The following is a 24,175-nucleotide window of genomic DNA, read 5'->3' as shown; positions in this document are numbered from 1 at the left end:
TGATTTCTTTGACTCGAATATAGTGTGTTTATATAATTTAAAAAAATTATTATAAAAATTTTAAAAATATTATATGAAAATTTATAAATTTATTAAATCATAATTTTTATTAATTATCAAAAATTAATTTGAGATATATAAAATTAACAATTATGTGATACAAAATCTACTTGAAAATGGAAATGCAAACAACAATAAACTTGGATAATAACAGTAAACTTTGGATTTAAGAAAATGTTGAGCAGTGACAATTAAGCTTAGGTAATTGTAGACATGATAGTTTTTTAATGACTTATTTTTATATTTTTTGTTGCAATTTAAAAACACGCAACACTCGAACTATAAATTGATGTATTTCAATACTTTCTATAATATAAATTATAATTTAAAATAATTTTTACCAAATCAATATTTACAATAATAAAGATCATGTTATATCATACTTTTATTTATTCTATCATTATAAATTTTGAATTTACTAATATACCTGTAGAAAAAGTGTTAAATGTATATTTAAATGTGAGATCAAAATTATTAAAAAATACCGAAAAAAAATTATTGGATTATTTTTTATGGTAAACTAATTGTTGTTGGGTTATGTTTTAAATGAATAAATTTTTGTTCAGATTAAGAATACTATGATACCAAAATTTTATTATTAAAAAAATTTTATGTAATTTTTTAAAAAATTAGGATCATAGAAATATTATAATTAGAAAAATATTTATGGTTTGCAGAACAAAAAAATCGTTAAACTTAAAATTTGTGTTTGTAGATTCATAGAAAATTTAGTAAGTTTAATTTTTGTTCATTTCACAAATGTGATCTTACATATTAGAGATATTAATTAGTCAAAAAACAGTATCTTTTAAACACTTTTTTGCAAATATTTATAATTTTTGAATTAACTTATATTATTGAGATAGAATAAATTTAATAATATAAAAAAAATTATTTACTTTCTTCAGAATATATTAGCCATCAATCTATTTTAAAAAGAAAATGAACCCAAAAATTAAAACAGCGGTTCTGCTACGTTACCAACAACCTATCTGCCAACTTTTACCAACTCTTATTTATAATTGTATTTTATAAAAGTGTGTCGGTTCCGCTACGTTACCAACAGCATATCTGCCAACTTCTGCCCACTCTTATTTATAATTGGGTTTCATGGGAGTGTGTTTGTGGATGTGTCTAATAAAAATGTCTTTTTTATAACTGTGTTTAATAGAAGTGTCTTTATAGATATATTTTATGGATGTGTCTCTTTATATATATATATTTAAAATATATTAATTATTAGACACATCTACGAACACACTTCCATAAAATACAAATATAAATAAGAGTTGGCAGAAGTTGGCAGATAATATGTTGGTACCCTATACTTTTCCAAAGTGTGTTCGTAGATGTGTCTAATAAAAATGTCTTTTTTATAACTGAAGTGTCTTTATAGATATATTTTCTGGATGTGTCTCTTTATATATGTATTTAAAATATATTAATTACTAAACACATCTACAAACACATTTCCATAAAACACAAATATAAATAAGAGTCGGCAGAAGTTAACGGATAATATGTTGGTACCTATACTTTTCCTTAAAACATATCCTATTGAAAGCTGAAACCCCCTAATCCCCCATTGCAACATAATCAAGTTTTTCACTTTTTCTCTCTGCAATTCCACTTTTTCTCTCAGCTGCCGCAGATCCACCGCAAACTTGTTCCATTTCCGCTCCCGCTAACGTCGAGGATCTGTTTTGGTAAATTTCTATTTGATTTCTGAATAATTTTGCTATTTAATTGATAATTTAATGTTAGGTTTCTGAATTTGTTTTCAAAATCCATACTTTTTGGGGATTTGATTCATTTTCATCTTTACATTGTTTATTCGTTGCTATTTAATTGATAATTGATGATCTCTATTTCCATTTGATTCCTTTTTCTTGTCTTTCAAAATCAAGGACATTTAGTTGGTATTCTTATCCTTAGATTTTGATGTGTGGTTGTTCTTACGGGTGTGTTGTTATACACTTGTTGAATTCAAAACTTGTTTTTGGATATTAACCAATTAGTTTTGCTTCTTCGGTTACTTTGGATGCAGAGTCATAGGAGTGAATCAGAATCTCAGCCATATAAGAAACTTTTAGTAATTCAAACTACCATCAAGGCCATAGAGGTTTCTAGGGAGATAATAATAATAATAATAATAACAACAACATCACAAAACAATGACGGATTATCACTTTGTGTACAAAGATGTGGAAGGAGCATCAACCCAATGGGATGACATTCAGAGGAAGCTTGGCAATCTCCCTGAGAAACCGCCGGCTTTCAAGCCTCCGCCCTTCGCCGCCGCCCCTGATCCTGATTCCCTTCCCAAAGACAAGGCTTGGCTTGATTCCAAAAATGAGGATGAACTTGAAGACCTTGAAGATGATCTCGATGATGATCGCTTCCTTGAGGAGTACAGGTTGGGTGTTTTGCATTATTGCATTTATTTTTATATACATTGATTTGTATTTCATTAAAGAAAGAGGCTTATTATTGAAAAAGATGATATAGTCATTTGCCTTAGCTGGTATAGGCACGGAGGAGGCCTGTAAAGGTTTAAGTTAGAAGAATGGGTTAGATAAAGGATAATACTTATAAGAATTTATTTAAATAGATTTAATTATACATGGAATAAATGTAGATATGATATATGAAATAGTACTGTTGGTGTCATTTGATCAATGTAGTTTTGTTGTTGTTGTTGGTAGATTGTGTTTTGTTGATTGAAATTTGTTCGGTAATTATGGTTTGTTTTGCTTCAGTTTGATGAATTTAAGGTTCATAACAAATAATGTCGAACAAGGATATCAAACTCTAGAGTTCATTTGAAGTCATGAAGCTTAGATAAAATTGAATTTGTGAATTATTACTCGCAAACTCAATTTAGGGACTTCATAAACTCGAGTTCAATATCCTTGATGGAGATATGGAATAGGCTATTTATATTAATATCTGGTTAGTTCGTTAAGATTTGGATTGGGAGTTTGGCATGGGAATGAATGATGAATTAGGTGTAAGTAGATTAGGTCTTGTTTTTATTCTATATCTTATGATATAAATCATTGTGCTTTAATAGGAAGAAGAGATTGGCTGAGATGAAGGAAGCAGCTAAAGTTTTGAGGTTTGGATCTGTGGTTCCCATTTCAGGATCTGATTTCGTTCGAGAAGTTTCACAAGCTCCCTCTGATGTTTGGGTGGTTGTTATCCTTTACAAAGATGGGTATGCTACATGACATTTCTAAGTTCAAATTACAGGAAATGTTTCTGCACACCACACGTCCCCATATAGTATCTATAAATTACTTGGGTGATCCAAATTTATTTAATGTTATTGTTATGCTTCTTGTGCTGATTGCTGAAATCCGTTGTACTTTATTTTTGACAGCATTGCTGAATGTGGGGTTTTGATGCAATGCATTGAAGAATTGGCTACAAGATATCCTGCAACAAAATTTGTCAAGATAATATCAACTGACTGCATTCCCAACTATCCGGATCGAAATCTGCCCACCGTATTGGTATACAACAATGGAGCAGTCAAAGGAAACTATGTTGGCATGCGTAGTTTTGGACGAAGATGCACTCCTGAAGGTATTTACAAGATTGCTATTCTTATTATTTTTCTAATCATACTTTTGATCACTGCTGATGCTCAATATATTAATATCCTTTAATCTACTAACAAATTATGTTACCTTCAACTAACTAATACTGTTATTTTTCTTAATTTCTACCATTTCAATATCATTCCTATATCCAATACAGTATTGTACTCCATCCGAGGAAGTTTTTGTTCTTTTTTATTCTATTAGCATTCATGCCTTGTGAAATCCCTAGCATAAATGGAAAACCATATGAACAATGTCTATGCTACCTTGCTGGTAAAATCATATAAATTCTTCTATATAAATTATAATTTTACTTATGGCATTGAATTCATTGATGATGAAAAATCAGGTGTTGCATTGATTCTGTGCCAATCGGATCCTGTACTAAACGATGGTCAAAATAGAAATGAGCAATCAAGAGAAGCTGTCATTGAAGGAGTTCGGAGAAAGTTTATAGAGAAAGTTGTCGTCGATCACGAAGATTGTGACGATGATGGTTCCTCAAGTGATTAGCATTTTGTTTTGGCAACATGTGGTTTTCTTTTAAGTAGATCTTTGTCTTCTTCTTCCAATTTACATGAAATTAAGTGATTTTGATCCACCCACATTTTGCTTCTGCTAGGAAAGTTTATGTACTGGTGTTAATGGTGTTGTACTCTTATAAAGTTATAATATTTGTGCCAAAATGTAGCTTCTTGTGTGATTCTTCATGTTGTACTTCCATAGATTCTAAAACTGATTCTAGTACATATCATATGGCTTTCCTGGAGAGTTATAAATGAGGATCTAATAATTATGTAGCTCATTTTTTTATACGAATAACTAAAAATTTTGATGATGGAGAGAAGGCTGGAATTAAAGAGAAAGTATATTTACTTTACATATTCTTATTTTGGAATAAAATATGTTCAAAAGAATGAAAGATGGTTGTTCTATATAGTGATAATTCATTCTATAATCTCATAATAGCGAAAATGTTTGTGAAATTAATCAGTTCCTTGCAAATCATGATCAACTCACTTGTGACATTTGTGAGTTTTACCAATTGGGTAGTAGAAACACGGTTTCGCATGCTTTGTTATTGACTAATTATGAAGCACTGACATTTTGTTTGTCTTAATAATCTTTTTTTTGGACATGTATTTTTAAAATAAATTTAAAAATAATATATATTATTATTTATTAAAATAAAAAATATTTTAAATACTTTTATATAGTTAAAAGAAAACTTTAAAAACAGTTTAAAAAATTATTTTTTATGTTACTACCAATAAAATATAAAAAATTTATTGTAATTTAAAATACTTTATATCAGGGACGGAGTTTAATTAAAATAATGAGCCATGGGCTCCCAAAATTTTTATAAAAAATTTAGTAGTACTTCAAAAAATAAAAAATAGTTTAGTTGGCTCAAAAATATTATTATGACTTAAAGCACTCAGGTTCAATTTAAAAATATGTTGGATTTAAATTGAACTGAGTGAGTCTTTGTTGGCTTTCACAACACATCAAATAAAATAAAAATGTAAAATCATTTTGTGAGTAACATAATCTAATTTTTGATTTAACAATTTTTTATAAATTTTATTTTAATATAAATATTATTATTAAATTTTTATATTAAATTTTTGCACCCTAAATTTTTGTTTCAAATTTCCCCACTGCTTTGTATATTTTATATATGACATATCCTGTGTCTTATAAAATTTTAAAATTTGTGTGTTCGTATATCTCATATCATGTCATGTGTTAGCGTCTATACATCATAGTTAACTAATTGCACATAGCTCTTGGATTATTTCAAGGCTCAAGACAAACAAGTGTTGAGTAGGTACATAATTTGAATTATTTCTAGTCAAGACAAATTGGAAGACTTAGCTTGTTCCATTTCAGTAGTGTTCCCACATGCTGAATTGAATTCAAAGTAACCATGCGTATATATGAAATGTGTTCAAACTAAGACATTAGGATTAATAGTATATAAAAAATATTTTATGAACCTAAAATATTAAACTGCTAAATTAGTCATATTATATATATTATCTTACATGTTTTAACATATATTTTGTATTTCGACATATATTTTATATAAATAACTAATTAATGATTGATATTTTATGTATATATATAACATAATTTATAATAAATAATATTACCACTAAATTGTTTTATTATATGATGAACAATAATTAGAAGCTAAACCGTTTTTTCAAGGTTATCACCTCAATTCAAATTTCAATACAATCGGTGCTTGCCTTATGCCTGTAATGTATTATGTATAGGAAAATTTTTTGTTTTTCACGATATTCTCCAACCCGATAAATTAAGGATTAATCCATTGTGGTACTGAGCTTTATTTAAAAGTTTGCTGTTGACTAATGAGTTGCTGCATATATAAGACGGAATTTGAATTTTCAACACTTGCTTAAACGAATTAGTGAACTAATCACTAGATCAACCCAATAACGTTTGATTTACTTATTTATTGTAGTTATCGCTCTTTAAGATAATGCATAAAAGAGAAAATATAATTATAATTAAACCATATGTTTTAGTACTAGAGAAGGTTAATAAGAGAACTTTGCCTTTATTTTATTACTATTTGTGGTGTAGTGTAGTACAATAATCATGCTAGCTTTGTATATTATTTTCAACTTTTCCATCACAACTTGTTTTGTATTTTAAGGTATCTGTGTGAATACTTATCTAAAAATATATTAAGACTTTACAAAAAAATAATATGTGGTAGTTAATTAATTGAGGTAGTTTCCTTAGTTCTGTCTTATCTAGGAATGCCTCATACCTAGGTTGACAATTTCTTCTATATGTACATTTATAATAGTACACTACATGTGATTATAACATATCTCTAATTACAAATAATTTCAAAATATAATTATGTAATTAAGGAAATGACAAACAAAATATTTTAATTTTAGAAAAAAATAGTGAGTAGACAAAAAATCCTATTGACGGGTCTGTCGCTAACTAATAAATTGTTATACACACAAAATAAGATTCGAACTCTAAATATTTATTTAAGCAGACAAATGAGATAACCATTCAACTAATTCAAATTGATTAAAATAAATATTAATTATTTTTAATATTTTTAAGTTATAAAATATTTATAATAATAATTACTATATATTTTTTATTTAAATTTTAATAAAAAAATTATATAATTTTATGTATTATTTCGTACAAGATACAAAAACATACACTAATTTTTTTAAATCAACAGTTATTTGTGATTAGACTAATTTTTAAATAGACAAATATAATATTAAGTTATAAAAAAAAATAAAAAGTCATAACATGTGATTATATATATAGACAACCAAAATTTGATTATAAAAAACAAGTTATGTTACTATCATTGACTTAGAGAGTTGAGTTGACTAAGTCAACTTTTGCACCTCTTGTCCTATTTCTAATAATCTAAATAAACAAGTAAGCCATAGCGCTTGAACAATCCATTATATATACACATACATAATGTAGTACTTTCAAATGTTATGAGCCAAATAGCTTATTAATTAGAGAATTAAAAAAAAAATGAAGGTGCTTTCTGTATTCCTAATTTCTCTCTGTGCTTTCCACATATTGTTCTCTCCTACTCTTATGGTTTCAGAAGCAAGACCCTTGCCACTTAATAACTTAGGTACGTAATAATATTATTACTAATTAATCAAAGATACCGTTTCCTATTTTGGTGTGATATTCTCCTAACATAAACATAGCTTAAATAATCAACTGGATTGATCGAATAATTAACTCACTTGTCTGTTTAAATAAGCATTAAAGATTCGAATATTGCCTTATGCATGTAGTAATTCATTAGTTAATACCAAACCCTTAAACAAAATTCAGAATCACCGCATATATAGGTTTAATCTGCTGGGTTGAAGGATACTGTAAGCAACAAAAACAACATATAGCCTAAATATTATTAATTCTTTTATAAGTAAAGTATATTTTTTGTCCTTAAAGTTTGATAAAAGTTTTAAAAATATTCTTAAGTTTTATTTCGTTTTAATTTTGTTTCAAAAATTTTCGATTTACATTAAATATATATATCCGCAAATTTTAAAAAAAAATTAAGATCAATTTAACAACAATATCATAAGAATAATAACCCTCAACACATGTATATCAAACATAATTTTTATACATTATTATTAGATTTTTTTTTTAAATTTTTTAAAAGATTAGCCGTCAAAAGTATATTCAATATAAATCGAAAATTTTTAAGGCGCTATTAAAATGAAATAAAACTTAAGAATATTTTTGATATTTTTATCAAATTTCAGAATAAAAAAATATACTTTATTTTTTTTATTAAGGAACATATATTAATTAACTAATCAACAAGTATATTATTAAAAACTAAGTATATATCATGTTTTATATATGTTTATGCAGAGAAATGGAGCAATTGGTTAATGGAAATAAACATAGAGCCTGTGGTGGGAAAATTGTTGCGTCCATCACCATCTCATTCACCTCCTGCCCCAAATCCTAACCCACCAAAAGGACCAGCAGCAGTTTCATCATAATGTCATAACACTGCCTCAGCTTAATTAATTATTAAGCTATATTATCATGAATATTCATAATTAAGTGCTTATGTATTATTTTTCTTTTATAACTAGTCAAAGGGTTCAGTAATAAAAAAAGAAGATAATTTATTAGTTGTTTTTAATTATAATTATGTAAGTCTGGCTTAGCTAGCTAGGATTTTAAGATGCAGATACTTAATGTGTTTAGATTAACGTTTATAAATAAATGTTAGTATGAATGTATTTTTGTAAAATTAATTTTGATTAAAATTAGATTAATGTACTTAATTAGTTGGTTGGTTATATTGTATTTGGTCGGTGTTACGTACTAATTATAAATAATTATATTATGTATCATTTCCAATTTTAAATAATTATTTACAAATATATAATATTGCATGGCTACGCTCTATATTTGAATAAAACATTCATGCACAACTCAATATGAATAATTTTTCAGCAGAACGTAGCAGCATAATAATAACTTCAACTAACAAAGTCAAGTCATTATAAAATTTTAGAAAATTTTAAAGTATACTGATATACTAGTGTTTCAATAATTTTTTATTATTGATCTTAATTATAAAAATATATTTTTATAATTAAGATCAATAATAAAAAATCATTGAATCACCAATATACTAATATATTTAAAAGTTTTTCTAAAATTTTATTCTAAATTTTAAACTCTAAAATTTTACCAATAATTTTGGAGGACAAAATCCATTGCTAAAATTATTTGGTAATCTAACATACAGAATACCTTATGTTTAACTAATCAACCTCCTAAAAACAGAAAATTAATGTATACTATACAAAGATTTCATGTCTCACACTAATCAAATTAAAGGTTACAAAACACAATAATCACACCAAAAGCATAATTCTTTTCTAATTATTATATTATTAATCAAATTAAAGGTTACATAACACATAATCACACCAATACATATCTATTGAGTAATTAATCATCCAGATCCAAGAAAGAAGCATTATATTATTAGTTATATATTATAAACATTTGTAGGTAATTAATCAAGCTGAGGCAGTGTTATGGATTGGAATGAAATCCAAAGAGGAGAATTTGTAGGCAATGACATCATTATTGTTGTTGTTGGGTGGTGGTGGTGGTGATGAAACTCCTCCTCCAACTCCTGGTTTTGGTGGCGGATTTACTTTTGGTGGCGGTGGTGTGCCTCTTGATGGACGATTCACGACATAATAATTATCATTTTTCATTTTCCATTTGCTTCCACAATCTATATCATGCATGAGTAATTAATTAAATTATTATTCGCTATGTATTAATTAACCATAAAATAGAAATGATTAATTATAAAATAAAATAAGCAAAAGAAGAAGCATCAAGTAACATAGTTTTCTCGTATTTATGTAAGAGGTTGCGAGTTTGAATCTTTTTATTTTTTATAAAAAAAATTTAAATTACTCTTTTTTTTAAATAATAAAAAATAAAATTTAGACTATTTAATAATAAAGATTATGATATTATATCATAAAATTATTTGTTCAAAAACTTTAACATAAAAAAAAACATAAATAATTAGATACTTACCGAAAATAAGTGGCAAGGGTCTTGCCTGGGTGGCTATAAGAGTAGTATGAAGAACACAGAGAGAAATAATAAGGAAGGTAGAACAGATTTTCATGTTGTCTATGTATATTTGTTGTTTAATTTCTATGGAACTAATCAGGCACTCACTACACTGATGATTTTGGTGTATAAGCTAGCTATTTATAAAGCTCACAACATAATAATTAAATGATGATACATGCATGCAAATGTATTAAAATAATAATTATAATAATAATAAAGAAAATGCCAAAGTGATGATACACGTTTAACAATCAATCATATTTTGCTTAGTTGCTACTTGCTTTATTTTCATGCTTGCTCCACTCACACATTTTATAACATTATATTATCTTGTTCTTGGATTATGGACACAATAATTACATTTTAATTATTACTAGAAATATAGTTACTATGGCATGTGTTATGTTAAACCAATCATATAGTAGTGGAGATGTGGTGAGTGCGCATTCTTAATTTCATTCTTTTAATAATTTTTTTGTTAAGAGTAAAAAATATATATAGCTCAAAATATATGTTAGGTAGTACATGATTGATCTATGAAAATGTTTTAACCACCTATTGAATAGGAATAAGACTTGATCTTGTCATATTTTTATAAGTTAATCTCAAAGTGAAAATTCAGGTGTAGTCGACTTCACGTGAAGTTGATATCTGTGAACTGTTAGATGATTTGACTAATTTGACTAAATTTTCATCTAACAACTCTCAGATATCAACTTCACGTAAAGTTGACTTCACCCGAATTTTCACCTAATCCCAATTTGTTAGAATAATATTTAATAATAGTTAGTTTTAAATTGATATATAGCATAGGATGCTAAACATCAAAACATGTATTACTCTTAATAACAAATTAAAATGACAATAAAAAAGACTACTTCTAGACATAATAATTTTAATCTATATGCTTTTATTGTAAAGTCATAATAAATTAAAGCAAATGTGTTTGATGACTTGACCGATCTGACTTCAAATAAAACAAATTAAATTATTAAAATAGTGTTCTAAATGTATATATTCTAATCCCATAGTCCATGATTCACACATCATTGATGCTAAAAAAATACCATGCATATGCTATCTAACATGAATACTAATCAGTAAATATGTCTTATATGGGAGGATGAATATTATTAAAAATGGGACAATTAACCTAACATTCTTTCTTTATAACTTTATAGTTGGGTAGGAAGTAACAAAGAAGCTTAGCTTATATTATTAGTTATAAATGACTTTGACTGGTCAACTCAGCTCATAAAACGGGAGCACTGTAACGATAATAATAATAATAATAATAATAATAATAATAATAATAATAATAATAATAATAATAATAATAATAATAATAATAATAATAATAATAATAATATGTGTTTTTTACAGTCCCTAGAAAATTTAATTTAAATATTTGTTTTGGATTCCAATTATTCCATGCATCAATAGTTTCTAGAATTAGGATCAAATAACACAAGTGTCAATTTAAGCTAACTTTATTTTGTTGAATAACCTTTTGTTCTGTAGTTATTATTATTATTTTTTTAAACATGCCTTAAAAATTTATGTTAGAAATCATCTCTATAAAATACCATATCAATTCAAAATTGTTTATTATATATAAATTTCATTATATGTTATTGTAATTTAATATTTAAATCGATAAAAGATACATACATCCTATAAAAAATTATAAAATATGTAATTTTACTCGTTTTGACATTGATATAATGATATTATTTTATCATAACTCTAATTTCCAAATATATGATCCCAAAAAAAGTTATATCAAAATTTTTTTTGGTATTGTTATAACAAGTATATCGTATATCAATAAAGTACTGCTATATACGAGGCCTTTAATGTATTGGGCCTTGGCCTAAGTAATAATCAAGCCCAACACTAAAGGTCCATAACACTGTACAAAATAAAAATGTAAAGAAATAAAAAATATAAGCCCAAAAAAACTAATAAAAATTACTAACGACAAAACGGACTTGATGTTTAGTAGACAATATTTTTATAAGTTAGAAACCCATATGTAATTAATTTTATATGAAATTAATAGTTGAGAATTATTAAATAATTTAATAAATTTAATTAAATAATTATTTAATAATTTTTAACTATTAATTTTATATTAAATTTATTATATCTGTGTTTTTACCTTTTTATAAACTTATATATCTCTTTGAAAACGAATAATTTAATCCATAATTGCTCCACCGTATTGATGGTTTTTATTTCTTATTGATGAATATATTTGGTAAAAATAAATTCAAAATATTTTGTAATAAATTCAAATATATGTTGATTTTTTTTTATAAAAGATATATGGATATATATAAAGCAATTTTCTTTAATTTGTTTTCTCGAGGATAATGTAAAGCTTAGGCTCTGCTCTCGTCATGTGCAAAGAGTCCCTACTCAGTAGTTTTTCTTTTCTGATTTTTCCTTTTTTTTCTATCGACAAAATACAAAAAATGTGGATTTTTTAATATCAATAAAGTATACAATTAAATAATTAATCGATTTTTTCCACACATGTAACTTGGGATCTTCCGATGGCATATGCCACCACACACGTGGAGAAAGGAAAAAAAAAAGAAATGAATAATTTGTTCTCACCACAATTTTATATATATTTATTTATTTGAAAGAAAATTCAACCATAACCTTCATCATAAAATATTTGTCTTAATCAATTGTATCATTGCTCCAATGGTCTTATCCAAGTAATCAAATGAGATTTTATTTTATTTTATTTTTCATAAAAGACAAATGAGAAGGCCGAAACCAAGGTCCTCACAGAAAATTATTATGAAAATAAGTGTGATAATGCTAATAATCTGTCCTTAAAAAGTTAGACAAATTTTAACTAAAAAAGTTAAAACCATTGATCTGAAACGAAAAAGAATGTCACTTCCATATATTTAATTTGAATATGTAATTAAACATACAAGATCATCAATTATTCATAACTTTATATCTAAAATAGGAAAAAAAAGTTAATGACAATTTGTTTTAAGGAGTCCACTTAGATAAAAATATTAAAAATATTTTTTTTAAATATTTTTTAAAAAATTAAAATTTAACATATATAATTAATTAAACTATGTTATTTTTATTAAAATTAGATTGAATAAATTAATTTAGTCAAAAAATTAATAAATTAAATTTTAAATTAGTCTAAACTAATATTTTTTTTTATAAAAAATGACTACAATATCTCTAATTAAAATATCCCTATATATATATATAATTTATATATATTAAAAACTCTAAATCCTAATCCTATGACGACAGAAGAAAAAAACGATAGAATTTAGGATTTTAAAGTTAATATATATAATAAGAGTATTTTAGTCATTTTTTATAATATGAGTATTATAATTATTTTTTATGAAAAATAATATTAATTTAGACCAATTCAAAATTTAATTAACTATATTTTTGTTAAATTAATTTATTTGCTTAATTTTAACAAAAAATAATACGATTTAATCAATTATATATGTTAAGTTTTTATTATTAAAAAATATCTTTAAAAGAAGACATTTTAAACGTCTTTATTAAAATATTCTCGACAATCAATTGTTTTTCCATAGAATAGAAGCAAAAATGATTAATAAGTTGGTAAGATCTACTTTGAATGTTTTGGTAGTATTTTTTTCTTTAAAAATATTTGACTTAATTATTTATTCATTTTCTAATAATATAATTGTTTAATTGATAATAAAAGAAAACTTATTTTACATTATCAACACATATTACAAAAGAAAAAGATACTCTTGAATAAAGTAAGATGAACTTGTTCTTTTTTTTTTTATCAAAACTAGAATAATTTTTATGAATGGGAATCAAATTCCGATTACTTTATTAAAAAAAAAGGAGAAATTTAGCATTTTATAGAATATATAAAAGAATTCCGTTTGACATAGAAATCTCCACCAAAGTAAGAAATCTAAGCCGTTGAAAAATCTAATCTAACGGTGATATGGTCCCCATGACAATTATGATAACGAGAATCTGACACTCCCTTGTTTTGTTTGAGACACATCCAAAGCTAAGACTCTTAGTTGGTCGGAACTTAGAAAATTTCCAAACCCAACACTTCCAAAAAACACCTCTTCAGTCTTCACACCAAACAATAACCTCTTTCTCTTTCTCTCTCTCTCTCTCTCTGATCCTTCATTCTTTGTGTTGAAACTTGAAACTTTGGTATATATGCATGTGTTGTTGCTTAAGTTCTGAATTTTGACCACCCTTTATTTTATTTTTAATTAATTAATTAATCAAATAAGATAAGAAGATATGGTGATGGATGATGCTTTGAATGGCTTCTCTCCTGTTTCCACTCCTACCATTTACTGGAAATCTAGAAAGAGATCAGGTATTTTAATTTAATTTAATTTTTGTTTATGCTTTCTTATATATAAATATATGTATGTTTTTCCTAGTAATAATTTGTTAAATATATAAATATAATTACTGCTATGCTGCATGGAATTTAATTTGCATATTAACATAATTTTAAGAAAATTTGTACAATTTGCAAACTTTAGTTTTTGGTTGATGAGATTGATTTCTGTAAATCCTTCAAGATTGTTCAGTTCATTGTTCATCATGTCTTCAAGAGAGAGAGAACCGTTGGGAGTTGGGACTTGAGAGGTGAAAACTCAGGTGCAGTCTATTTCACGTAAAGTTGATAATTGAAAGTCGTTAGATGATTTGACTGATTTGATTAAATTTTTATATAATAACTCTCAGCTATCAACTCTACGTGAAGTCGACTGTACCTGAGTTTTTACTTACTTGAGATTATCATGACTTTTAGGTCACGTTACTTTACTTTGTTTGATAATATTGTCCTACCAACCATTGTCTTTTTATTTAAAATAAAAAAATAAATAATGCTTGTTAATGTTTTAGTATGATGCAAGTTTCTTTTTAATGAAATATTAAGAAATTAATTTGTTGGGTGATTAGTAGCTTATCATAAGTTATCCATATTATTTTATTTAATTACATAATTATAACAAATCAACATGAGTATTTGAATTGAAGAACCTTTTTATAAAAACTTTTAATTGTGGTTGGTGTACACATTGATGATTTTTTGTACTATTTTTGTGATTGAGAATGAAGAAAATGGAGCATGTGGCTGGTGAGAAAGTTTATAAATCATGTCTTTGAGTTGCATTATTTAATTTATTGGACAACTCATCCTCCATCCATCCCTCCCATTTTGGCAACCTAAAAAGTGATCTCTTCAATTTTGATGTCCTCCTTCTTATGGATCGTTCATCTAAACATGTTAATATTTTACCTTCGTATATCCGTCATTTTTAAGAATTTAATTTTTATGCACCGTATGCAAATATAAATATTCAATCAAACTATTGTTAGATAGTTAACAAAAACTCTTTTACACTGACAATGCATCTCGAGAGTGTTTGTGTTAGTAGTTGAAAAAAAAAAAGTAGTTTAATTTGCTTGTAAAATTAGGTGGTTAAGTTCAACCAACAAAAAATGGAGGTGGAGCCCTTGAACCCTAATATCATGGAAACTGTTTTCCTTTGTCCATTTCACAAAATACAAATTTATTGTGGTTTCTCTCAAGGAAACTTCACTTTAAAGGGAAATAAAAAAACAAGGAGTTTGGACAATATAATAGTACATTTTGGATCATTCATCTTGTGATGTCAATTTTCTCCCATTATTATAGCTAGCCAGCCAGGTACCAATTGAAGTTTTGCCTTGAAATACTTATGAGCTTGATAAGTAATAATGAAAATGTTTAGACTTAAGAGTGCATAATAACCCTCATTTTGACTTTCCTAGTATGTTTATACTTTAGTGTATCTTGATTTATACAAAAATACTATGTATACACACGAAATCAGTTACTATCAGTCACTGTGTATTTAATTTAGTACCTGATTTTTGGTGCACATTTAGCATAATTGGAATTCATATATGTTTTAAGACTATGAAAACTGAAAAAAATCTTATAGATACAGATATGTATGTTAGATACTTGTCCCCAATATGATTTAGTTTAGCTACTATGGTAATCAGTTAGTGCAATAGGGTTTCCATTCTGTTTTTATTAGACTAGTTTTAACACATTATTATTTAAAACATTTTACACTAATCACAACTGATTTATATTCAGATCTTTTGACATACATAAGTAAAATATGTTTTCTTAATGACTGAATGACTTAATAAACAACTTTTACATGTTTTCAATCTTGAATTCTCCTATAATTTGTGTAAGCTTTAAAGATGGCATATATATGTTATAGTTGTGCAAATTTTGCTGTGGCTAAATAACTGGCAAAAAGAATGGTAACTTGTTCCCACAGCTGGCTGGAGGAAAACAGAGGTATCAGAAAATGGGGCTGATACATTGCCAAAACAAAAGGAGGTTACTCCTCCGCCGGCGCCACCAGTTGCTAGTGAGGAGAACCAGGACTTGACACCAGCTTCTGAGCTTTCGGAGCGTAGAAAGGCCTTGTTTGAACCATTAGAACCTATAACAAATAGTAATGGCCGACGGCTACGACCCTCCAATGAGTCCTTGCTTCCACCCCCTGACTTTGATTCTGCAGACTATCCCAAGGGATGGCTGATCGGAAAGAAGCGCAAGCTTGTCAATGTGGATGTCGTCGAAAGCATGAGAAGGATTGCTGTCCAAGAAATGAACCGAAAGGTACATGTTTATGAAGGATTACCATGTATTTATAACACGTACCAAAAGAAAAGAAAGTAATCTTAAAGATCTATTTTGTACTTAAATTTTATATAGATCACATTTTTATTGGACGAATTGATGATATTATTGTTATTTGTCACTTCTTATTCGATTGCTCCATTATATAACTGAATTCTCAAACTTAGCTGTAGATGAATCAGCAGTGGTTGATTGACACATGAAAATTTTATATGTGAATAATAAGATTCAAGTTTGAAGTAAAGCTTTGAACCAAGTCAACCAACACTATAACATAAAGGCACTAAAATGAAATGTTACAAAAACTATTTCAGAAGTTACATAACAAGTTATCAGTGTCATTTTGTTAACTTGCAGAAACATTCTGAAACTTGGTACTTCACTGACATTTTTTATGATGTTTGTGTTGCAGGACAGGGAAATAGATGGCCTAAATGAACAACTGGAGGAGGATTCAAGAGTCTTGGAGCACTTGCAAATCCAGCTTTTGGAAGAAAAGAGCAAGCGCGCTCGAGTCGAAAGAGAAAACACAATGCTTCAAGAGCAAGTGAACATGCTCATGAACATGTTGCAAGAAGCAGAACAGATGGGAGATGAGGGAAATGATGAACAAATGGGAGATGAAGGCAGAGAGGAACCATAAACAAAATATTCATTAGTTTGTTTGTGCCTTTTATTATTAAATTCTTTTGTTTTAGGCTTGTAGATTATGTGACCAAAGTTAGTGGAGTGCTTATATGGTTTTGCTGCTCATAAGTGCATATATAATAGTAATATATAAGGGGAAAATGTGAAGAAAAAAGAAAAAAAGAAAAGAAGAGCATTGAACATGTTTATTCGTTTGTCTCTAAAAGAAATAATGTAAATCCTATAGATGTTGGTTTGCAGTTAATTTATATGATGTTTTAGTTGTAATAACCTTTTTCTTTGACTTTGCATATATCTTTTTAAGGTAGGTTCATTGGATGTTTGATTATTGCAAGCGGGAAAAATATTGTACCAAGTATGAATTTGATGAACTTGAATGTATGAATCTAATAGTCAAGAAAAGAACACGAGATTATTTTCATCCTTGGATCAGGTTTTCAGGTTTCTCAAGAAATTAATATACTCTTTACAAGGGTTTCGAAAGGTAATTAATCATTTTTCTCTCCACTGAAAAATACAACAACGTATATCCCATAGTATCTGCAAAGGATTCTTCATCAATGTGAATCTCTGAATCCCTGTTGGGTTGGGTTGAAACAAAAAACTGACTGCATATATAATATATTCACACTGCTGAAGACTACATATGATGATGGAAAGCTGGAAACTATGATGTTTGCATTGCAAACTTTGATAACACATCGTTGTTACTATGCTATCTAACTTGATTCACAGAATCCTCAGGCATGGGAAACAGAAACTGTGGCAAAGATGCAATCCTTGGAAGATTAAGCAGCAAATCACCAACTGATTCCTTTCTTGCTAAGCCACTACTTCCTTGCTGCTTGTTGCAGCCAGAACCATCACCATCTTGCTGATTAAGTTCCAAATCAATCCCTTTACTCTTGCATTGATTGGTGTTATTGTTATTGTTACTCTCACTACCACCAATTTTTCCATTTGCATCTGCATCAACACCATTATTACCATTTCTCCTCATTGTGCCTGTTGTTACTGTTGAAGGGTTACTGTTAATGTTATCTTTCTGCAGGAGACAGCAGAGTGAGTTCACCCTTGACATCACATAATGTTCATCTGGGACTGCTGCTGCGAGTTGAGTGTTATCGTTGAACAAGCACTGTGTGAATTCCTCCAAGATTGATCTGCTGAGCTGGCCGTCGCCACCAGCGAAGTTAGGGTTCCCGGATGCCATCTGTTCCGAGATGCAGGTTTCAATGTGGTTAACCAGATCATTCATGGACATTGAAGGATGAAGACCAGAGAGTTTGATCTGATCCAAATTGCTAAGAATCTTCAGAGTTTCAGCTCCTCTATTTCCTAAATCTCTGACTGCATGGGTGTTTACTGCACATGACAGATAACACTATTATATGAAATCTTTGGGACCACCATAAGCTACTATATGAATACTGCTTACATGAATTTACTCCGTAGTTTAGTGGTAACAATTTTACGTGTGTTCTTTGATAGACAAATGAGAGGGACCACAATACAACTCAATCCACCAAGATCAGGATTGTAGGGTAACTTAAACGTGTAAAATGTTGACATAATCACTTGACACTTTAAATATCGACACAATGGATAAGAATATCGGATAAGATTTAACTGCAGTTTCAACAACCATCAAGCATTTTCTCTTTAACAACATTCTTTATTAATTATTATAAGTGAAACTTGAAGGTATAAATTAATATATCTGGTAACTACTACTTTTACCATCAGCAATATCCTAGGAATTTTAAAGAGAAATCCTATAATCATAATAGCATCATACTTGATTCAAAAAATAATAATAATACGGCATATAAAACATAATCCACGGCAATTACCTGAGCTAGGTGAGGTGATTTCTTGAGAAACATTTTCAAAAGCTTTCCCAAGATTATGTTCACTTTTTGAGGAGGATGATTGCGCTGCAGACCCTGATTCAACATCCCGCAACCCAAAAAAACCGGCTTGCACGTCGCTCTTTCTGTCGAGACAACTAGGTTCAACTTGGTCTTCAATTCCGTTACTGGTTTCGAAACATGGACAGTCCAACACAATCTCGCCCTGCTGGCTCAAATAGTTGAGACGGGGATCACACTGAATGAGCTTCTCAAAATGCTTCCCTAGTAACCCCTGAGGGCACTGCAGAAAATGCCGCCTAAACAAATTGTAAAAAAAAAAAAAAAAAAAAAAACTTTTGCATCAGCATCAAATACTAATGTTAATTCTGCTTCACCCTCATAACATATTAAAAGCAAATTAAATCAGAGTAAACCACCCGCTTTATCTGTTTAGTTCGGTAACAATATAGCCCCTTATAGATTGATAATTTTCCTGTGATATCCAAAAGATTATAATGCTTCATTTTAGTTTCAAGTGAACCACCATTTTGGCCCCAAATCATTAGTTCACTGACAAAACAGTCCACACTTTGGGTGAATTTGTCAAGTAGAATCAATCTTTCAGGAACTAAGGAACCATTTTGTCAACAAACTAATTTTTCGAGGTTCAAAATGGTAGTTTACTCACCCCTTATAGGTAGGTACCTGTGCAAACTCGCTTGTCCACCAGTAAAATCTGATGTTGCTTGCCACAAGGTATGCTTCCTTGGTTGTGGATTGATCTCCCTAAAGAACAAGGGTCTTCTAGCCAGCTACAACAACAACCAATACCAACTACTTAGCAACGGCAACAATACAATGGTGATACTAAACAAAGATGTAGCTTATGCTTACCACTACTTCAAGTGTTCCAGGGGAATCATCAGGATAGTTTGCTTTGATAGCCATGATATCAGACCAAGGGATTTCAATCTTGTTCTTAAGACAACCATCAAGCACTTCCCAAACAAGCTTATGCTTAGCAAAGTAACATTTTGCCACCAAATCCCCTTCATATCTAGACTTATACTGCAATAGTTAACCAAAATCACCAAAATTCGAATTAAATCAAATCTAACAAATAAACACATTAAAAATGCACATGATCATAGAGCAAATTATATATATGATACCTCCCAAGTCCCAATCTTTAATACTGTGCCAGGGAAATTAGAGGCCTTGAGCTTAGAATCAGTGGCAGAAGAAGAAGCAGCAGCTTTGGCACCAGCCTTATGATCTTTCTTACTGGCAAGTGCCATTGCGGAAGCGTTATCATCTTGTTGCTGTGAGAGCTTCATCTGAATCAAATCCAAAAGGGAAGGACTCTTCCTGAGACGCAAACCCAAGGGGCTTGGCTCATCCAAGGGATTGTAAGAACCTGCTGTAGGAACCGCAATTGAATCATCACTCTGTTCCAAGAAAACACAAGTATTTGAATTAGGTTTTTCAAAAATTCAAACAATAATGATAATAATAATAATAATAGGAATAAAAATTGAAGTTGACCTTAGGTGGAGAATCGAATTTGGGACGCTTGTGAAGAGAAGGAAGGTCATGATCTTCATTGGATTCAAGCTTCACCTTTTTCAGGCACTGGTGGTCGGATCTCATTAGCTGAACCATGATCACTGCTTTCAAAGTTACGAGTAATACGACGGCGTTTTGCGTGTGATTTCAAGATAAGAGAAGAAGGAGACTCGGTTCTTGGCTACTAAAGAAAATGGCGGGCGTAGCTGAACCTCAAGACTTCAATGTTTTCGGAAGTCACGTGACTCAGACGCAACCACAACGTATTTAAAATGACCAAACCACCCTTCAAGCTATGGGGTTCTGTTTTAGTATTAAATGTTGTTACTAACAATCTAAAGGGTGGTAATCGCAAGAATTCCAACCATTAAGTTAATCTATCTATCCTAAATCTCTCATGATATAAAATAATTGCTTCTAAAAATATCAAATAAATAATCACAAAACTCCACGAATAAGAAAAGCTTTAAACACAAGCTAAACGTGATTATAGAGGGACGGCCGCAATAGCTTTTGTCCGTTAGTGCGAGGGTAAATTGGGAAACGCGGTGGCGAAAATGAAACGGCGTAGTTTGCCGCCGTGTGGTGTGGGCTCAGAGGCACGTGGCATCACGTGCAAGGATATGGATAAAATGTGGGTCCCGGTTCATGAACCTTCTTGTATTTGTTGTTGTCTTGTAGTTTGCGTAACAGGGTGGAATGGACACGTGTAAGCATCTGGTGGGATTGTTTAACACGTAAGCTCGTGAAATCTATTAGCAAGGGTCCCACCAATTTTGGATCTTTTGGATAATGTAACATGTTCATTTTATTTATTTATTTATTTTTTATTTTTATTATGCGTTTGCTTTATCCTAATGGATAAACTTCAGCCTCCAAATTCCAAAGACAATGCTATGTCTAGTTGTCTTTCTGCTTTTCACATACATAGAAAAAATAAAATAATTAAAACGTTTGCATAAATTTGGCACTAATTATTTTTCATATAGATTTTATAATATACACTAAAATATAATTGGACCATAATTTGTAAAAAATATGGTGTATACTTCTAAATTGTGTTTATAATAATAATTTCGAGTTGCAAATATATTCCATTTAAAACCACTAATAATAATGATTTACAGAAATATTATCACGTTATTTTAAGTTTTTCTTTAAGAATTATGAACCATTGAGAAAGTGATTTTATCATTTTATGCTTCTAAAATCATTCTATTTTAAGTTTTTTTCCGACAAAACCGTTATTAACAATTGTCAATTTATGTTTCTCTAAAATTGCTATTAGAAATTTGGATTTGGATTCTCTAAAATTTGAATTTTACTTTAGAGAATAAAATGTGATCTTTTATTATTAATTTTATAGGTAAAACAAAAAATAAATATAAAAAAAAACTATTTAAAAATAAAAAATTACACTTTACTTTCTAAAGTTAAATTTAAATTTTAGAAAATCTAAATCCTAGAAATTTTAATCAACCACATATTTGTAGAAACCACCTCATTAAGTTATTTTGTAGAACTTTACTACTTTGAGGTTCATATTAAATTTTTTTAGCCAAATTTTAATAAAAGAAATTAAATTTATAATTTTTAAAATAAAAAATTAATAAAATAATAAAATAAAAGAATAATCACTATTAAATTTATAATTTATATTATATGTGAATGTTATTATTTTAACTAAAAAATAATTCGTCTACTTTAGTGAAACTTAATCTATATATATATATATATATATATATATATATATATATATATATATATATATATATATATATATATATATATATATATATATATATACGTTTTTTAAAACCATTGATCTTTCAAAATTTTAAGGGTTAAAAATATTTGTTTTATTTAGAATATTTAGATAATATAAAGTTTTTTTTACCCTTAATAAGGATGGAAGTTTTAAAACGATAATAAATATAATATTAATTATTAATTAAACTTTAGAAATATTTCTCTATATTCATATAATTTCTTACCACTATTAATTTTTTTTCTATATTTTTGTATTTTGCGAAACAAAAGTATTGGTGAGTTATCTATAATTCTATACATGCATTAATAAAATAAGGTGATATGGGGAATGAAGAGTGGAATCTTTAAAAATGCTGGCATGTTGTTATCAAGATTAGAAGCATAATAAATTAATAATAATAAATGAATAACTTTGTAGCAACGCCAACAACTTGTTATAACTTGAAGCACACAGTATCTAAAATTAAGGCCAAGTTGAATAATTAATAGAATTAATTAATTAATAAAAAAAAAACAAAGCAGAAAGTAAAGGTGGGAGATGGAGGGTCCTAAAGTAAGTTAAAGAGATGAGAAAGAAGTCAAAGTTGTTGGAACATCAAAATGGACTTATTGATGTATTTATTGCTGCCACTAATAAGTAAAGTCAACAAATTAAATCCAAATGGAACATATGCATTACTCTTCAAACAGGTTAACTAAATTTTCAGAATTCGTATTTGCAAACTTTTTTTTTTTCTATTCAATGAAATGTTGTGGTTCTCAGTTCTTGCGTCCTTATGTAAGGGTTATGAAATTAGTTGTTTTAAAAATTTAAATTAATGAAAAAATATATAAATAATTATATTATTAACACCTCCTCTCATGTAAAACTTTGGTTCGGATGAAATTTGTATCTTTTTCTCTTTTATTTGTCTAAAACTAAACTTTGTTTTTTAATTAATAATAATCGAATTTAAAACTTTTATGTAATAAAATTTTGATATTATAAAATTAATTTTTCAAAAATCTTAAATTAATAGAAGGTTTAATTATTCTGTTGGATTCTATAGTTTTGCGAAATTTTTAATTAGATCCTTATATTTTTTTAATTGGGTTTCTGTACCAAATTTTTTTTCAACTAGGTCTCTCTTGATAGTAATTGGCTTAATTATATAGGGACCCAACTAAAAAAAATTGGTGCAGAAACTCAAATAAAAAGAAAAAAAGTGTAGGGACTTAACTGAAAAAAAATTACTGCAAAAACCCAATTAAAAAAAAAGTATAAAAATCTAATTAAAAATTTCATGAAACTATAAAGACCAACAGAATAATTAACAGAATAATTAAATCTCAATAAAAAGAAACCTATCAATAATATAATAGTGTCATGTATGAGTTTAAATGAGTCTAAACTAAATTAATAATATATTAGGTTAAGCAATTATACAAATGACTATATATAAAAATAATTTTAATAATTTTATTATTAAATAATTATGCAAAATATTTTTAGAATTCGATCTCGAGTGAATTTTTAAAGAAAAAAATAGTATCAGACAAATATAAAAAGAAAAAAGTATATGAAAAATAAATAAATCTAAAAATACTTTTATTTGAAAAATAATATTAGAGATAATCATTTATATTGTATACTCTTATCAATTTAAATTTTTGAGAGAATTAATTTTTATGATACCATATAAACAAAATCAAATTTGTTAGAATTAAATCTAATTATTTATATTGTCATTTCTATCGACTTAAGTTTTTTAAATAAATACTAT

At 27.9% G+C, this 24,175-nt stretch overlaps 3 protein-coding genes and 2 long non-coding RNA genes across 5 annotated transcripts; 3 read left to right on the top strand and 2 right to left on the bottom strand.

Moving 5' to 3' along the window:
* Nucleotides 1-1,516: 1,516 nt before the first annotated feature.
* On the top strand, nt 1,517-4,368 carry LOC112709714 (uncharacterized). Its single transcript, XM_025761618.2, has 5 exons — nt 1,517-1,766; nt 2,108-2,476; nt 3,134-3,277; nt 3,443-3,648; nt 4,015-4,368. The coding sequence occupies exons 2-5, from the start codon at nt 2,235-2,237 to the stop codon at nt 4,176-4,178; spliced, it is 756 nt and encodes a 251-aa protein (XP_025617403.1). The 5' UTR covers nt 1,517-1,766; nt 2,108-2,234; the 3' UTR covers nt 4,179-4,368.
* A 2,781-nt stretch (nt 4,369-7,149) lies between these two features.
* Nucleotides 7,150-8,530, top strand: LOC112712820 (uncharacterized). The gene is made up of 2 exons (XR_003157907.2): nt 7,150-7,329; nt 8,091-8,530. It is a non-coding gene; the product is annotated as an uncharacterized lncRNA (long non-coding RNA).
* A 581-nt stretch (nt 8,531-9,111) lies between these two features.
* On the bottom strand, nt 9,112-9,953 carry LOC112712818 (uncharacterized). Its single transcript, XR_011865070.1, has 2 exons — nt 9,801-9,953; nt 9,112-9,486 (listed from the first exon to the last, which is right to left on the bottom strand). It is a non-coding gene; the product is annotated as an uncharacterized lncRNA (long non-coding RNA).
* Nucleotides 9,954-13,872: 3,919 nt separating this feature from the next.
* LOC112709712 (protein HEADING DATE REPRESSOR 1) lies at nt 13,873-17,493 on the top strand. The gene is made up of 3 exons (XM_025761616.2): nt 13,873-14,229; nt 16,208-16,554; nt 16,988-17,493. The coding sequence occupies exons 1-3, from the start codon at nt 14,151-14,153 to the stop codon at nt 17,216-17,218; spliced, it is 657 nt and encodes a 218-aa protein (XP_025617401.1). The 5' UTR covers nt 13,873-14,150; the 3' UTR covers nt 17,219-17,493.
* Nucleotides 17,494-17,698: 205 nt separating this feature from the next.
* LOC112709711 (uncharacterized) lies at nt 17,699-21,098 on the bottom strand. Its single transcript, XM_025761615.3, has 6 exons — nt 20,622-21,098; nt 20,249-20,524; nt 19,971-20,144; nt 19,782-19,888; nt 19,077-19,393; nt 17,699-18,588 (listed from the first exon to the last, which is right to left on the bottom strand). The coding sequence occupies exons 1-6, from the start codon at nt 20,736-20,738 to the stop codon at nt 17,939-17,941; spliced, it is 1,641 nt and encodes a 546-aa protein (XP_025617400.1). The 5' UTR covers nt 20,739-21,098; the 3' UTR covers nt 17,699-17,938.
* Nucleotides 21,099-24,175: the final 3,077 nt, after the last annotated feature.

The sequence above is a fragment of the Arachis hypogaea genome, chromosome 9 (assembly GCF_003086295.3).
Source record: "Arachis hypogaea cultivar Tifrunner chromosome 9, arahy.Tifrunner.gnm2.J5K5, whole genome shotgun sequence".
Classification (NCBI taxonomy): domain Eukaryota; kingdom Viridiplantae; phylum Streptophyta; class Magnoliopsida; order Fabales; family Fabaceae; genus Arachis; species Arachis hypogaea.
The sequence above is the reverse complement of the archived record's forward strand: the minus strand, read 5'-3'. Positions and strand labels throughout refer to the sequence as shown.

Excerpts from the sequence above, each read along its gene's own strand:
- LOC112709714 (XM_025761618.2), top strand. The coding sequence starts at position 2,235 with ATGACGGATTATCACTTTGTGTACAAAGATGTGGAAGGAGCATCAACC. Across the intron at positions 3,278-3,442 it reads GTTATCCTTTACAAAGATGG|CATTGCTGAATGTGGGGTTT; the intron begins GTATGCTACATG and ends TATTTTTGACAG. Across the intron at positions 3,649-4,014 it reads ACGAAGATGCACTCCTGAAG|GTGTTGCATTGATTCTGTGC; the intron begins GTATTTACAAGA and ends ATGAAAAATCAG.
- LOC112709712 (XM_025761616.2), top strand. The coding sequence starts at position 14,151 with ATGGTGATGGATGATGCTTTGAATGGCTTCTCTCCTGTTTCCACTCCT. Across the intron at positions 14,230-16,207 it reads GAAATCTAGAAAGAGATCAG|CTGGCTGGAGGAAAACAGAG; the intron begins GTATTTTAATTT and ends TTGTTCCCACAG. Across the intron at positions 16,555-16,987 it reads TCCAAGAAATGAACCGAAAG|GACAGGGAAATAGATGGCCT; the intron begins GTACATGTTTAT and ends TTTGTGTTGCAG.
- LOC112709711 (XM_025761615.3), bottom strand. The coding sequence starts at position 20,738 with ATGGTTCAGCTAATGAGATCCGACCACCAGTGCCTGAAAAAGGTGAAG. Across the intron at positions 20,145-20,248 it reads TAAAGATTGGGACTTGGGAG|TATAAGTCTAGATATGAAGG; the intron begins GTATCATATATA and ends TAACTATTGCAG. Across the intron at positions 18,589-19,076 it reads AATCACCTCACCTAGCTCAG|TAAACACCCATGCAGTCAGA; the intron begins GTAATTGCCGTG and ends TGTCATGTGCAG.